The sequence below is a fragment of the Triticum urartu genome, chromosome 4A (genome assembly GCF_056163025.1).
Source record: "Triticum urartu cultivar PI428250 chromosome 4A, HENAU_Tu73, whole genome shotgun sequence".
In the NCBI taxonomy this organism is placed as follows: Eukaryota; Viridiplantae; Streptophyta; class Magnoliopsida; order Poales; family Poaceae; genus Triticum; species Triticum urartu.
In genome coordinates, this window is record NC_141876.1 from 395,148,409 (window position 1) to 395,165,423 (window position 17,015).

Below are 17,015 nucleotides of genomic sequence, written 5' to 3' on the forward strand. Positions count from 1 at the left end.
TGGAGGCATTGCAGGAGATGTTTCTGAGCTCTTGTGCTTCTTGCTGACTGTCTTCTTAACACCAGGCCTCTTCGTCCTAGATTCCTTCAGTGCCTCGTATAAATAGCACGGAAAAAAGCATTAGATCACAAGAGAAATATGTGAGCACAAGGAATAACATAGAATAACAGAACCCCAACCCTCCAAGCAAGACAGATTTTGCACCTTAACAATCTTGTTGACTACAACATCATCCACTTCCTCTCCATCAATAACTTCATCCTCCTTAGGATTGTACTCTGGGTCATCATTGATAACTCCACTACCCTCTTGAACCTCATCACTTCTACCTTCTTGTACACCATTTGTTTTCCTAATCATCGACGCTATTGCACCGATGCCAAGGGACTGGAACATCCGATTGTTCCTCATGATATTTCTAGCCCTAACCTTCTCGTACTCGGTGAGAGGCTCTTCTTTGCATGATACAGGAAACATAACTATTAGGTGAATGTTTGGAATGCATGGACAGGCAGCCAAACATATCTTATGAAATTTTATTATCATTTAATCCTAGTTATTCAGGTAAGGAAGACTAACAGCACACAGGCACAATTAAGCCAGCTTATTCAGATTGCAGCAATACATTTCACTTAGCATATTAAGACACAGATTTTATGAAATTGGCCACAAGGAGCAAGTTGCATACCAACGGTTGGCCTCATGCTTGACCTTGTCCTCCTTGCCATGGATGATCTTGAGGTGGTGCTTGCAAAATAGAATAAACAACAATCAGATACAATAGGGATAAAGTAAAATGATGCACTTGTATCAATAAAGGAAAGCATTTGGACCATCATGCACATACATGTAATACATGTGAAACAAACTTGATGGATAAACAATACAGTGATCTAGTGTTATTAATTAAGAAAACATGTAAGTGCACCAAACAAGCATGCATGTACACTAGGAGCAAGTAAGCAAAGTGCATAAGTGCTACTAATACAAGCAAGCAAGCAAAGTGCTACTGATAGAAACAAGCAAGCAAAGTGCTACTGATAGAAACAAGCAAGCAATGAAGGAAAATGAAGAGAAGGAAGCAAGTACTATTGATACAAACCCTAATTAATAAGCAAGCAAGTAGATTCTTCTCCAAGTGCTAGTGATACAAGCAAGTAATGCTGATGGAAACCCTAATTAAGCATGTATGCCAGCAAGCAACATGTATGCTAGCAAGCAAGCAACATGAACTAGTGAATTGGTGTCATGTACACATGCTTAGACAGTCTGACAGGAAGCTAGACGAGTATATCATGAGGACCTTCAAAACAACTAGATGTTGCCACTGGTAAAGCATGAAACAACTATACTTGTAGCAGTACAAAAGCAGATGAAAAAACTATACTCAACTATTGATTATGATGTCTCTACACACCAAAAATGGCTACAGACTAGATGACACAAGTTAAGACATTTTGACAATTAGAATCAACCTTGTATATTACAGCAATCAAAATTATCTAGCACCAATCTAGTATATATTAAAACTAGTCATACTGCCTTAACACAGCAGGAATTCCAATACCACAATAAGTACTAAGCATTCCCGTGTTCACTGGAAAGTAGAACACAAGCTTCATGCACATATCATGAAAGAAGAACACTGCTACAAACCCCAGTAGTGCTACTGATAGCAAAGTGCTACAAGCAATCAAGTACATGTTCATACTAACCCAAGTTGCAAGCAAAAAAAGTGCATAATACAAGCAAGCAAGCATGGGAAGTGCTACTGATAGAAACAAGCATAGTGCTACTGACAGTAACAAGCAAACAAGGAAGGAAATTGAAGGGCAACAAACAAGAAAGTACTGTTGATACAAACAAGGAAGCAAGTAGCTTCTTTTCGAAGTGCTGTTGGAAACCTAATTCACCATGTATGCTAGCTGAGTAATTGAACCATACACAAGCAAGTACTGATACAAGCACCATCAACCAGACATCATCCACTTCCCCATCCATCCCCATCTGCAGCCTCGCCATGAGGGAGGGAGATCCGGCCGAAACCCCGACAGAATCAAACCTTGCTTGTCTCCCCCTGCAGCCTCGTTGGCTCCGCCCAGCTCTTCTTCTCCGACCCAGCCCAACCCTCTTCTCCACTCCAAGGCTGCTGTTGTTCCCCTAAAATCATCCACTTGCCCATCCATCCCCATCCCTAAAATCATGAACCCTAAACCATGAAGCGGACCAAACGAACCACCAGGAGGTCCTAACCCTAACCCCATGAACCCTAACCCTGACCCCATGAACCCTAACCCTAACCCCATGAAGTAGAGGGAGATCATCCCCACGCAACAATAAACATGAACCCTAACCCCAAGAACCACTAGAGGACCTACCGAACTAGAGGACCTACCGAACCATCAGGAGATCCTAACCCTAGAATATCCTAACCCATGAGGGGGATCTACTAGAGGGGAGATGGATCCACCAGAGGGGAGGTAGATCCACAATAGGAGGGGAGATGGATCAAGGGGAGAAGTACCTAGGGGGAGATGATGTTGACGATGCAGCGGTGGTCGTCGTCGATGTAGCCGCCGTCGTCATTGATGTAGTCGATGTGGCCACCATCGTCGTCTATGTAGTCTGCGGCACCCGTCCGTGGCGACCGTCCGTGGCTAGGGTTTGAGCCATGCAAATCTGTTGTCGATTCTGTGATGGAATGCCTACCTGTGAAGCTAAAAAGCATTTTAGTGAAAATAACGGGCAAGCTATGGAGGACCCGCAGTTCAAATTCCAGCCGGTTCCAACGGAATCGGCCGAAGGTGGTCCGAATTGTCGGGAGGAGCTACGAGGGTCGGAAATGCATGCTTTTTGGCGACCGTCCGTAAAATAGGGTCTACTTTGAGATAGAAATGGAATGGCGCCGTTTGGGGTGCCCCTCCTTGTAGCCGCTTCACGAAAAACGCATGTCTTTTGCATTCAAAAAATGAAAAATGGTTTTTTTGTTAAACAAGTTGGAACCTCGCTTTGGCAACATTGTTTTCCATCACAAGACGGAGGCATGCGCCCAATTTGGGCATATTATCAGAAACTATTCAACGGATGCGGCCATATCATTGCTAGTTTGGCTTGAAAGCCATGAATCTTCGTTCGTGCTAGGTCATTTTTGAGAACACTTTTTCAAGAAAACGCCGGTATTGCAAGTTTAGTATTTTTGCTAGTTGGTAGGCCACATTTGATGATGTGACGCGGAGGTCTCCCTTTTTTTTGATTTTTTTTTGAATTTTTTACGGTGTTTCAAAAACCGGCCGATTTCGTCGCGGCGACCGTCCGTGGCTAGGGTTTGAGCCATGCAAATCTGTTGTCGATTCTGTGATGGAATGCCTACCTGTGAAGCTAAAAAGAATTTTTAGTGAAAATAACGGGCAAGCTATGGAGGACCCGCAGTTCAAATTCCAGCCGGTTCCAACTGAATCGGCCGAAGGTGGTCCGAATTGCCGGGAGGAGCTACGAGGGTCGGAAATGCATGCTTTTTGGCGACCGTCCGTAAAATAGGGTCTACTTTGAGATAGACATGGAATGGCGCCGTTTTGGGTGCCCCTCCTTGTAGCCGCTTCACGAAAAACGCATGTCTTTTGCATTCAAAAAATGAAAAACGGTTTTTTTTGTTAAACAAGTTGGAACCTTGCTTTGGCAACATTGTTTGCCATCACAAGACGGAGGCATGCGCCCAATTTGGGCATATTATCAGAAACTATTCAACGGATGCGGCCATATCATTGCTAGTTTGGCTTGAAAGCCATGAATCTTCGTTCGTGGTAGGTCGTTTTTGAGAAAACTTTTTCAAGAAAACGGCGGTATTGCAAGTTTAGTATTTTTGCTAGTTGGTAGGCCACATTTGATGATGTGACGCGGAGGTCTCCCATTTTTTTTTGATTTTTTTTGAATTTTTTACGGTGTTTTCAAAAACCGGCTGATTTCGTCGCGGCGACCGTCCGTGGCTAGGGTTTGAGCCATGCAAATCTGTTGTCGATTCTGTGACGGAATGCCTACCTGTGAAGCTAAAAAGCATTTTTAGTGAAAATAACGGGCAAGCTATGGAGGACCCGCAGTTCAAATTCCAGCCGGTTCCAGCTGAATCGGCCGAAGGTGGTCCGGATTGCCGGGAGGAGCTACGAGGGTCGAAAATGCATGCTTTTTGGCGACTGTCCGTAAAATAGGGACTACTTTGAGATAGACATGGAATGGCGCCGTTTGGGGTGCCCCTCCTTGTAGCCGCTTCACGAAAAACGCATGTCTTTTGCATTCAAAAAATGAAAAACGGTTTTTTTGTTAAACAAGTTGGAACCTCGCTTTGGCAACATTGTTTGCCATCACAAGACGGAGGCATGCGCCCAATTTGGGCATATTATCAGAAACTATTCAACAGATGCGGCCATATCATTGCTAGTTTGGCTTTAAAGCCATGAATCTTCGTTCGTGGTAGGTCGTTCTTGAGAACACTTTTTCAAGAAAACGCCGGTATTGCAAGTTTAGTATTTTTGCTAGTTGGTAGGCCACATTTGATGTTGTGACGCGGAGGTCTCCCATTTTTTTGATTTTTTTTTGAATTTTTTACGGTGTTTTCAAAAATCGGCCGATTTCGTCGCGGCGACCGTCCGTGGCTAGGGTTTGAGCCATGCAAATCTGTTGTCGATTCTGTGATGGAATGCCTACCTGTGAAGCTAAAAAGCATTTTTAGTGAAAATAACGGGCAAGCTATGGAGGACCCGCAGTTCAAATTCCAGCCGGTTCCAGCTGAATCGGCCGAAGGTGGTCCGAATTGCCGGGAGGAGCTACGAGGGTCGGAAATGCATGCTTTTTGGCGACCGTCCGTAAAATAGGGTCTACTTTGAGATAGAAATGGAATGGCGCCGTTTGGGGTGCCCCTCCTTGTAGCCGCTTCACGAAAAACGCATGTCTTTTGCATTCAAAAAATGAAAAATGGTTTTTTTGTTAAACAAGTTGGAACCTCGCTTTGGCAACATTGTTTTCCATCACAAGACGGAGGCATGCGCCCAATTTGGGCATATTATCAGAAACTATTCAACGGATGCGGCCATATCATTGCTAGTTTGGCTTGAAAGCCATGAATCTTCGTTCGTGCTAGGTCATTTTTGAGAACACTTTTTCAAGAAAACGCCGGTATTGCAAGTTTAGTATTTTTGCTAGTTGGTAGGCCACATTTGATGATGTGACGCGGAGGTCTCCCTTTTTTTGATTTTTTTTTGAATTTTTTACGGTGTTTCAAAAACCGGCCGATTTCGTCGCGGCGACCGTCCGTGGCTAGGGTTTGAGCCATGCAAATCTGTTGTCGATTCTGTGATGGAATGCCTACCTGTGAAGCTAAAAAGAATTTTTAGTGAAAATAACGGGCAAGCTATGGAGGACCCGCAGTTCAAATTCCAGCCGGTTCCAACTGAATCGGCCGAAGGTGGTCCGAATTGCCGGGAGGAGCTACGAGGGTCGGAAATGCATGCTTTTTGGCGACCGTCCGTAAAATAGGGTCTACTTTGAGATAGACATGGAATGGCGCCGTTTTGGGTGCCCCTCCTTGTAGCCGCTTCACGAAAAACGCATGTCTTTTGCATTCAAAAAATGAAAAACGGTTTTTTTTGTTAAACAAGTTGGAACCTTGCTTTGGCAACATTGTTTGCCATCACAAGACGGAGGCATGCGCCCAATTTGGGCATATTATCAGAAACTATTCAACGGATGCGGCCATATCATTGCTAGTTTGGCTTGAAAGCCATGAATCTTCGTTCGTGGTAGGTCGTTTTTGAGAACACTTTTTCAAGAAAACGCCGGTATTGCAAGTTTAGTATTTTTGCTAGTTGGTAGGCCACATTTGATGATGTGACGCGGAGGTCTCCCATTTTTTCGAATTTTTTATGGTGTTTTCAAAAACCAGCCGATTTCGTCGCGGCGACTGTCCGTGGCTAGGGTTTGAGCCGTGCATATCTGTTGTCGATTCTGTGATGGAATGCCTACCTGTGAAGCTAAAAAGCATTTTTAGTGAAAATAACGGGCAAGCCATGGAGGACCCGCAGTTCAAATTCCAGCCGGTTCCAGCTGAATCGGCCGAAGGTGGTCCGAATTGCCGGGAGTAGCTACGAGGGTCGGAAATGCATGCTTTTTGGCGACCGTCTGTAAAATAGGGTCTACTTTGAGATAGACATGGAATGGCGCCGTTTGGGGTGCCCCTCCTTGTAGCCGCTTCACAAAAAACGCTTGTCTTTTGCATTCAAAAAATGAAAAACGGTTTTTGAATTTCAGTTTTGCTAAAGCACATCTAGATGTGCCATAAGTATTGCACATCTAAGTCCTATGGCATTGATCTTACGTCGAGATTCGTGTGGATATTTTCCTTTTTCTTTTTTCTTTTCTCTTTATGCTTGATTCACTCACTTAGATGTGCAATAACTAGAGCACATCTAGATGTGCCCTAGATACACCCTTTGAATTTGTATGGTGTTTTCAAAAACCGGCGGATTTAGTCATGGCGGTCGTCCGTGGCTAGGGTTTGAGTCATGTTTTTAGCATTCAAAAAATGAAACTTATATTGTTTCATACATGAGCATGCACAAAAACCCATAATTTTATCTTTCATCCATGAGCATGCATAAAAAATTTCAATTCCCATCAATTACCAAACTGAATATTCATTGTTAAAAACATGACTTGTTTAGATGACACTGTCATACAGCATCCATGAGCATGCACAAAATTAAACCTGACATACTTAACATTGACATGTTCGTATTACACTAACAAGCTTAAACCTAACATGCTGAACACCTTCTTAACACCTTCACTCCTCCTTCTTCTCCTTCATCAACCTGATGCGCTCAGAGTGGCGAATCCCAACGCGGATGTACTCCTCTACCACAATTGGCATGGTCCTGTCGCCAAGCTGTGGGATTGCAGGCGCCGCCACCATCGCGAGGTCGTCGTCCGCCACCACCATCGCGAGGTCCTCGTCCGCCACCACCATCGCGAGGTCGTCGTCCACCACCACCATAGCAAGGTCGTCATCCGCCACCAACATAGCAGGGTCGTCGTCAGCCACCACCATAGCATGTTCGTCGTCAGCCAGAATAGGCTGCTCCTCGTCATCCCCGCTCTGCTCCTCGTCATCCCAGCTCTGCTCCTCGTCGTCATCCCCGCTCTGCTCCTCGTCATCCCCGCTGCTGCTCCCATTGCCTGGCCAAATGCAACAAAGTGTGAACATGGTGTTGTCATCGTGCAGGTAGAGGAAGCCAAAAGGACAGGAAGAAGAGAGGCAGAGAGCTTACTGGCATCGTTGTCGTGCTGGTAGTACATGCAGCACATGGTGTTGTCGAACATCTTCACGGTGAACATGGCGTCGCCGTCGTAGCGGAAGACAAGGAAGTACCCGAGCTGTAGCTCATGGGCACGGGCGAAATGCTCCCAGCCGGGCCCTAGGTACATGTGGCCTTCACCATCAAACACCACCAACACTTTCCACAACCTGTGAAGCCCGCTGTCGGCCTCCCGCAGCTTCACTTTGTGGGGCTCACGGCCCGCGAGCATCTTCGCAAACTTGTCAGGCAGCCTCTGCAGCGAGGGTCAAGCAGTGGTTAATTGTGGCAATCAAGCACTAGACAGCAGAGTGATGATAAAGAAATGAGTGATGATAAATATACCTGCCTACTGCAAGATTTCTCAATTATGATCTCGAAGAACTCAAAACCTTCCAAGCCAGCCATCTCACTTCTACTCTAAACAAGCAATAGGAAACAAGCAATAGTAAATTAAATAACATGACTGGACAGAAATAGGAAACAAGCAGCATTGTAAACCTTCCATACTTGAGCATGTTCAGTTTAAAAGAATATAAACAAGCAAGAATGCATGCATGCATATCAAATGTTGGCATCTACTACTGCTACTACTCTGCCCATATTCATGCAGGTCACTACACCTGCATATGCATGAATCCCACTGCAGCACAAGACTTTTCAACAAGAATAACCACAACAGCATGTTCAACCACAGAATTCAACAGCAACAGAATTCAACAGCATGTTCTGGCAACAGTAACAGCATGTTCACCATAGAATTCAACAGCAACAGAATTCGGTTAATTTAGTTAATTAACCATAGAATTCAACAGCAACAGAACAACATGTCTACCACACTACCTACCACAGCAATAGTTAATTGCTATCAGGTGACTACCAACAGAGCATAGATCCACCAACCACACTACCTACCACAACAACATAGTAATCAAACAGTAATTCAACCACACTAGATCCACCAACAGAGCATACTAAATCCACCAAGAACAATATGCCTAAATCCACCAATAGATGCCTAGTATGCATAACAAATCCTAGATTCTCAAACCCTAGAGCAGAAGAGAAAGGAGAGAGGATATGAAGCGGATGGCTTACCGCGGCGGAGTCCGAGAAGAAGTGGTCGCCGGCAGCATAGGGCAAGCTGCGCGGGAGGCGTCGGACCAGCAGAGGCGCCAGGGAGGCGTCGCCGTCACCCTAAAAAACATCCTAATCAAACCCTAATCCGGCGGCAAGAACCTTAATCTATCATAACAGTAGATAGGAAGAGGAAGATGAAGCGGATTCATACCCACGGTGACGGAGAGTCGGCGACGGAGAGAAAGAGGAAGAAGCCGGTGGCGGCGGAGAGGAGGAGCGGGTCGAGTGGATAGGAGGAGTGGAGAGGGGGAGTGGGGAAAAGAGTCGATAGGAGGAGGAGCGGGCCCAATTGTCAGCGAGTTGTTTGATACATTGAAAAGGCTGGGCATAGAGTACAAAACCAGGAACCTCTTCCTACCCCAGTGGTAGAAACCAAGTGAACTAAGCGCACGGTCGTGGGTTCGAGCCCCCGCGCGCGCATATTTTCTGGCCACGCGCATATTTTTGGTAGCTTTGGTAAAATAGCAAAATGGCCCACTTGTCAGTGAGTGGGTCGAGTGGCCCACTTGTCAGTGAGGTGTGTGCTTGATACTTGACTAGTTTGATATAGTCAAAAGGGTTGGCATAGAGTACAAAACCAACAGCCTCTTCCTAGCCCAGTGGTAGAAACATAGTGAAACAAGCGTATGGTCGTGGGTTCGAGTCCCCGCTGGCGCATATCTTTTTGCTCACAATGAAATGGGTTCAGTTGAAGCAAAATTCAGTTAAAATAGCGCAAAATTCAGTTAAAATTCAGTTGAAGCAAAACCAGACATCATCCACTTCAGTTCAAAAAAACTACTACATGATCACAAAAACTACTAGACAACATTCTGTATGATCACCAAAACTTGAACTAAATGATCACCAATATCTAAATGATCATTTTGCAATCTTTTGCATTACAAGACAACATGTTGACAACATTCTGAGCACAACTTCATTTTTCCATCTGCTCCATGCTATAAGACCACACCACTACAGCCATCAGGATCACACCACTACAGCCATCAGGATCTTCAAGCATTTTGCTACCTGGAGATAAAAGACCAAATTTATAAGACCACACCACTGCAGTACATCAGGATCACCATGCATATGCACAAGAAGGAAAACTACAGAGAGTTAAAAGGATCACCAAGGAGACCAAATTTACCTTCATGTCCATTCGCTACTCATCGTCGTCGATACGAAAACAAGGAACTCTATGCCCACTCCTGTTTTCCTCATCATCACTACAATATTGCAGCATAGTATGATCAGTCCGGTTTTCCTCATCCTCGCTTTCATGTCCATCCTCTACCACCTTTCTTCTTTTCTTGATGCCTTCAACTATTCCAGCACCAATGATCACACGTTCCCGGTCCCTTCGCACTCTGCTTTGCACCGGAACTTCCATAGAGTCATCATCAGCTTGCAACGGAACTTCCATAGAGTCATCATCTTGGTATGTTAGTCCACCATCACCGGGGCCCTTTTCCACTTCAGTTTCAGTCACACTCCACAAGTGTCTATGCGGAAAGTTTTGCACAACTCGCCATTTTCCGTGCAAAAGAGTGTCTGGCAGATAAAACACCATTGTTGCTTGTGTTGTTAGAATAAAGGGATCACTCTTATACCAGCACCTTGCAGTGTTGATGCTTTTGAAGTGGCCATCATATTTGACAAAAGAGTCTCTCCTCTTCTTGCTACCAAGCTCAAACCAGTCACAGCGAAATAAGACAATCGAAAGATGGATGCCTCCACTAGAGTTGTACTGCAACTCTACGATGCTTCTCAACTGACCATAGAAGTCAATGATCTCACCATCATGTGACCCCTCAGTGACGATTCCACTATTCTGTGTCTTCCTTTTTTCCTCGCGGTCAACGGTGTGGTACCAGACACCGTCAGCAATGCATGCTGAATACACTCTCACTCGCTTATCCGGTAAGCATGCCAAAGCAAATAGATCATCACTGACCTTCTTCTCCTCAGGCAACTTTCCAATCTGCACAAATAAACCATTTAGCAAACATTGGTATTTAACAATGGGTGAATAACACAGAAAACATAAAACATGTGGCTAAAGATCTCACATGATTCTTAAACCACTTAGCAAACACCTTGGCAACCCTTTTATCAACATTGATATTGCTTTCTTCCTGATTTAACTCTTCCTTGCATTTCCTACAATGCCAAAAAAACATGTGAATTAAAACATTAGGCTGGTGCCAACCCAACCAATATATATATATATATATAATGAGTGCACAAGATATAACGTACTCGATATATGGTAGAACCTCAGCGCAATTGCTGAGCACAAACAAAACCATCTTGTCATACTCATCACCAGCCTCCAAGTATTGTGAGGCTCCAAGAAAGTTCACACCATGGTTGAAAACAGAGATATCACCACTTTGCGAATCAGACCGCTCTCTATTTCTGCCCGGCCGGTTCCATCTTGTTTCCACATCACCAAAGTATCTAGAGCAAAAAGTCAAGCACTCGTCAACGACATATGCTTCAGCAATAGAACCTTCAGGTCTTGCTGTGTTTCGCACATAATGCTTACAAGTAAGCAGCCTTCTTTCGATTGGGTACATCCAACCGTATTGCACAGGGCCTCTAAGCATTGCCTCTTTGGGTAAGTGCACCGCCAAATGTACCATCACGGTGAAGAAAGCTGGAGGGAAAATCTTCTCGAGCTTGCAAAGAATAATTGGGATTTCTTTTTCAAGTCTTTCCAAGACAGTTAACTTGAGGGTTTTGCAGCACAGTTCTCTAAAGAAATTTCCCAGCTCAGCAACCGCTTCATATATATCCTTGTGCATGATTCCTCGGAGGCCCGCCGGTAAAATCCTTTGGAGGAGGATGTGACAATCATGGGTTTTCAGTACTGAAAGCTTGAATCCATCAGAAGTAACACACTTTGCTAGGTTAGCAGCATAACCATCTGGAAATTTCACCGCTCTTAGGAATTCACAGAATGCAAGCTTTTGTTCTTTATTCATTGTATACCATGCTCGTGGAATTTCAAATGAATCTTCATCTTCATTGTGTTGTACATGCAAATCTTCTCTTATGCCCATGTCCTCCAAATCAAGCCTAGAACTAACCGTGTCCTTTGTGTTCCCTTCAATGTTCAGAAACGTCCCTAGCAGATTCTCGCATATGTTTTTCTCAATGTGCATTACATCGAGATTATGCCTTAATTTCAGATCAGCCCAGTATGGCAGGTCCCACAAACAAGACCTCCGGTCCCAACATTGACCTTCCTCACGCTTTCTTTTCTTCGCCAGCTTTCCTGGTCTCACATCTTTCACCTTTTCAAGTTGCTGCTCCAGCTCTTCTTTAGTGAATTCAGCTGGCTTGTCACGGGTTTCATTCTCACCATTAAAATCTTTGCTTCTTCACCAGCGATGGTTTCGGGGAAGAAAGCGGCAGTGCCCAATATAGCATATCTTGCTCCTTATTCTCTTTGAGCAAGGGTCTTTGTCACAATGGACACAAGCCTGATAACCCGCTTTGATCCTCCCAGACAGAGTGTGCAGAGCCGGGAAATCATGGATGGACCATATGATCGCAGCACGTAGATTGAACTTTTCTTCCGGACTCAAGGCATCGTATGTAGGTACACCAGTCCAGAGCTGGAGCAGTTCTTCTACGAGGGGCTCCATAAAGAGATCAAAATCCTTTCCTGGAGAATCTGGACCCGGGATAAGCAATGACATCATGAAGTTGGACTGATCCATGCATGCCCATGGTGGCAGGTTGTACGGCACCACAAAAACTGGCCACATGCTATAAGATGTGCTCATGTTCCCAAACGGATTAAACCCATCTGTGGCAATGCCAAGTTTTATGTTCCTTGGATCTGCAGCAAAATCAAAATGTATACGGTCAAACTCTTTCCATACCTCTCCATCCGCTGGATGGCTCAGCTCATTGTCCACAGGTTGCCGCTTCAGCTTGTGCCACTGTACCTCACGCGATGATTTCTTCGAGATGAACATCCGCTGCAGCGTTGGTATCAAGGGAAAGTGCCTCAGTACCTTCTCCGGTATTGACTTCTTCCCATCAGCATCTTTCCACCTAGATGCATTGCATTTTGGACAGTTTTCATGCTTTGCTAAATCCTTCCGAAACAAGACATAGTTATTTGGGCACACATGTATTGACACATAACCTAACCCCAGCCTGCGGATTATGCTCAATGCTTCATCATAAGATCTGGGAACACAACTATTAGGGAATTGCAAGCTCAAAAGACGGAGTATTGCGTTGAATGCGGCATTGCTAATCCGGTAGAAAGACTTGATGTGGAGTAACTTCACAGTGAAGGTAAATCTTGAAAATTTACCCCCTTCATGAGTTGCGCGCTTCGCCTCCTCTAACACCTCAGCAAACAATGATTTCTGTCCATCATCATGATCTTCAGCATCGTACAAATCCTTCAATAGGTCAGGAATCCTATCATCTTCATGCCCATCCTCTTCCTCCAAAACAGCATTATCTCGCAAAACCTTTTCCATGAAATCAATGCCAGCATCACCACCACCCATCATATGAGGGGCCTCTGTATCAGCTTCAAAATGTTGAGGTTGTCTGTCTAAAGGTTCTCCATGATATATCCATCTATCATATGTGCTGGACATCCCATTAAGAAGCAGATGATCTTCCACTCTTCCTTGAGCCATTCTTGGACGGTTGAGGCATTCACAACATGGGCAAAGAATGTGAGCATCGTTGGCAAAATTTGCCCGAACAAATGCCATGAAATCATCAACTCCTTTCATATGTTCTTTCGAAAACTTTCTAACTCCTTCTCTAATCCAGCTTCTGTCCATCTGCCAAAGACAACAAATTGTTGCAACTTAGCAAATCAATCTAAGTGCATCAACATTAATTAATGAAAATGGATGGAAGTAATGGAAGCTAAAATTCCAGAAAATTTTATATGCTAATTGCCTAACCACAAGGCCTGAAGAATTCTAAACAAACAAGCTGAACAATTCGTAATAGCACATCAAGAAAATTCATCTATGCATTATCTACCAAACAAGCAAGCTATCTCCTAACTACTAACAGTGCATCAACAAAATTCATCTATGCTGAAGAACATCTGACTGAAATCCATCTCCCACTGCTCGGGTGACGAGAGAGGAGAGGGGGGAAGAGGTGAGGGGTGCATACCGGGAGGTGTGCTTGCGGCGGCGGCGAGTCCCCCATGCTCGGCGAGCCCCCACCACCGTCGGTCACCTACGCCCCTGCCGCCCCCCGCCTCCACGCCCTGCCTCGCCTCCGTCCCCTGCCGGCCCCGCCCCCGCCTCCGCTGCCGGCCCCGCCAACGCCTTCGCCCCCTGCTGGTTGCTTCCGCCGCGAGGCCGTGGGCGAGGTCACCTGCGGCGAGGCCATGGGCGAGGTCACCTGGTTGCTTCCGCCGCCGCCCGCCGCCACCTGGTCGGAAGACCTAGAAAAACGCTAAGTGTTGCTCTGTTCGATGCCACCCGCCGCCACCTGGTCGGAAGGTCCCACTTGTCACTGGTACATGAGAGTCGTGGTTTTATATACTATATGGAAAGCTACCCACACATTAGCAACAATCTCTCTCTAGCCCAGCGGTAATGAACGAGCGAACCCAGCGCGAGGTCGTGGTTTCGAGTCCCCGCTAGCGCATATTTTTTAGGGAATTAAACGCTCGCTCAACCACCTGTCAAATGGGTCCCGCCTGTTAGTGTTGCAAATCGTTGCTCTGTTCGATGCCACCTGGTCGGAAGGTCCCACTTGTCAATGATACGAGAGAGCCGTAGTTCTATATAATTTATAGATAAACTCCCAGATGCGAGCAACTGTCCCTCTCTAGCCCAGCGGTAGCATGCGAGCCAACCAAGCGCGAGGTCGTGGGTTCGAGTCCCGCCTCGTGCATCCTTTTTGGGCGAATTAAGCGCTCGGAACCATCTGTCAAATGGGTCCCGCCTGTCAGTGTGTCCCCCGTCTATCTGTTTAATATTAAAACTCAAGCAAAAATGACACCTAGACAGTGACACATAAGCGAGGTTGCTGAGGTGGCTGCCTAATCATCCTAATTCATTCAAACTCAAGTGTAGTGACCATTTTATATTGGTTGTTATCAACTATGCATGAGGCAGTGGACAGTGCTACTAGCTTTACGACCATTTCCTCTAATGAAATTATGACCTTTCTGACCAAAATGGTCGTTATGGTTTAGGGTTTAGAGCCCCCCAGAGAGCTTTTGACCAATTGGTCTAAAATGGTCATAAATTTATGACCAATTCTTCGAGGGTCACTGACAGAAGGTCATAAGTTGACATATTTCTTGTAGTGAATGAACCTGAAATGCCCTTCTAAAAAGTTCACCCTCCTTGTCTTGGGTTAAAACCTCTGGCAAAATTGGTGCACAATTTTCTAGGTCAACAGAAGGTCATTGAATTAAATCATAAGTATTTGAATTTGGGCATTTAAATGCTATAAAATAATTTAAATGCTCAAATAATCCTGGAAATAAATGTTTGCTGTTGGAAATAATCTAAACAGAGCCCACAATTATTTTTAGGATTTTTGGAAACGTTTTAGTATTTTATTTAAAGCCCAACAGTTGCAGTTAATTAGAAAAACAGAAACAAATAAAAAGAGAGAGAGAGAGGGAAGCCCACCCGGGCCTTACCTATGCTGGCCCAGCCACCTGGCTCGGCCCAGCCTACTGGCTCTGCCAGTCGTCGTCCTCCTCGCGCTAGAAGGACGCGGAGCGCGTGGCCGGCGCCCGTGGCCACATGCCGGCCAACTCCTGCTTCCGCCGACGCCTGGAGACGCCTAGGGGTGCCACGCGACCCCCACGTCCCCCTCTCATCCTCGCTCATTCTCCCCTCGTCTCCCTCACCCTCTCCCGCACCATGGCCGACGAGCTTGTCGCCGTCTCACCGCCGTAGTCGCGCTCTCCGTCACCCCCTCTCCTCTCTGACCTGTCCAGAAGCTCCGCCGCGACGCCCTCGCCCTCCCCACCGAGCCACGCATCGCCGGAGGCCCTGCATCGCCGCCATCGGATCGTCTTCAACCTCGGTACCCGTCGGACGCCGTTCATCGATTCGCCTCGCTCCGATCGCCCCCGAGCCCACTGAGCTGCTCATCGACCTCCCTGTGAGCTCCGTCGCCTTTCCCCTCTTCTTTCCCACGTGTTTGCACCCTCTAGGCCATGGTTCCACCATGGGCGAAGCTCGTCTCCGCTCGAGCTCGTCGGCGGCGTCGCTCCGACGACCATTTGGTCCTCCCGTGCTATGCAACATGATTGCCGCATCGCGTAGTGCCTCGCTAGCACTTCAGTTTCCGTGTTTGCACGCCGCAGCCCACTCCCCGCACATGGCCGAACTCCGGCCGCCGCCTTGGAGCTCGCCGTCATCGTCTCCGGCCACTGTAGGCCCAGCCTCCACCACCACTAGATGCGTGACTGCAAGAGCTCTCCAACGAGCCCATGAACGGCCTCGCCCGTGCCCTGTGGGCGTTTTCCGAGCTGCGCCACCGTCTCGGGCCTCGCCGGCGTCGAGTCGCCGGCGAGTTTGACCCAGTTTGACTCCTAGGTGGGCCCAGGTAGACCCCCCTGAGTCTATGACAGGTGGGGCCGGTCTGCTAACTAATTTAGGATTAGTTTTAATTAATTTTAATTAAATCAGTCACTGACATGTGGGCCCAGGCCCCACTGACAGCTAATTAGTGTTAATCTAATCCTGTTAATTAGCTGAGAGGCTGACAGAAGGGGCCCACCAGTCAGGTTTGACCTGGGTTGGCGCCTTTGACCTGCTGAGGTCAGCATGACGCAATGCTGATGCAGTAATGCATTTTCTGGATTTATTTTTATTCAGGAATTTCTAGAAAATAGTTAAAACTTCTAAAAATCATAGAAAATCAACCATAACTCCAAATGCAAAGATTTATATATGAAAAATGATCAGAAACATTCAATCTATCCATCTGTAATGGTTTCATGCATGACAAAACAAGTTTACCTTGCTGTTTAAGCAGAATAAGGAAATGCACTATTACGGCCATGTTTAATGAGCTAATATTTGAATCTTTGATTCAAATGAGTTCATTCCTTTCTGTTATAGCTTGCATTAGGCCAAGACACATTCATATTGCCATGTCATAGTATGCATCATATTGTTGCATATCGTCATGTGTTGATTGTGTTCCGATGTGTTCTTCGTGGTAGGTTCTGCCTCCGAGGATATTCACGAGTATCCAACTGAATGGCAGTATCCCACTACCACTCCATCAGGGAAGCAACCATTGATCATTCCGATACAAACCCATGTTCTCGCTTCTACTCTTGTTTACTGCATTAAGACAACGTGATTCAAGCTGCTGTGTGCTACGGTAGTTGAACCCTTATCCTCTGCATGACCTGTCATTGCCACAGTAACTAGATGAAACCCACTAGCATGTGTAGGAGTTGATTGAGCCACGTATGTGATTCCTACCTTGCTATGCCTGCTATGCTTAGATTTGTGTCAGGTCTGGTTCATCTGGGTGATGGGCCAGAGTGAAATGCTTATG

The 17,015-nt window shown here is 46.0% G+C and overlaps 1 protein-coding gene and 2 pseudogenes across 1 annotated transcript; all 3 read right to left on the reverse strand.

Moving 5' to 3' along the window:
• Positions 1 to 6,792: 6,792 nt before the first annotated feature.
• LOC147975949 (uncharacterized) lies at positions 6,793 to 7,772 on the reverse strand. The gene is made up of 3 exons (XM_087519696.1): positions 7,689 to 7,772; positions 7,317 to 7,599; positions 6,793 to 7,224 (listed from the first exon to the last, which is right to left on the reverse strand). The coding sequence occupies exons 1-3, from the start codon at positions 7,749 to 7,751 to the stop codon at positions 6,833 to 6,835; spliced, it is 738 nt and encodes a 245-aa protein (XP_087375822.1). The 5' UTR covers positions 7,752 to 7,772; the 3' UTR covers positions 6,793 to 6,832.
• Positions 7,773 to 9,178: 1,406 nt separating this feature from the next.
• Positions 9,179 to 9,247, reverse strand: LOC147975950 (small nucleolar RNA SNORD36; annotated as a pseudogene).
• A 155-nt stretch (positions 9,248 to 9,402) lies between these two features.
• Positions 9,403 to 13,294, reverse strand: LOC147975951 (uncharacterized; annotated as a pseudogene).
• Between the last annotated feature and the right edge of the window lie 3,721 nt (positions 13,295 to 17,015).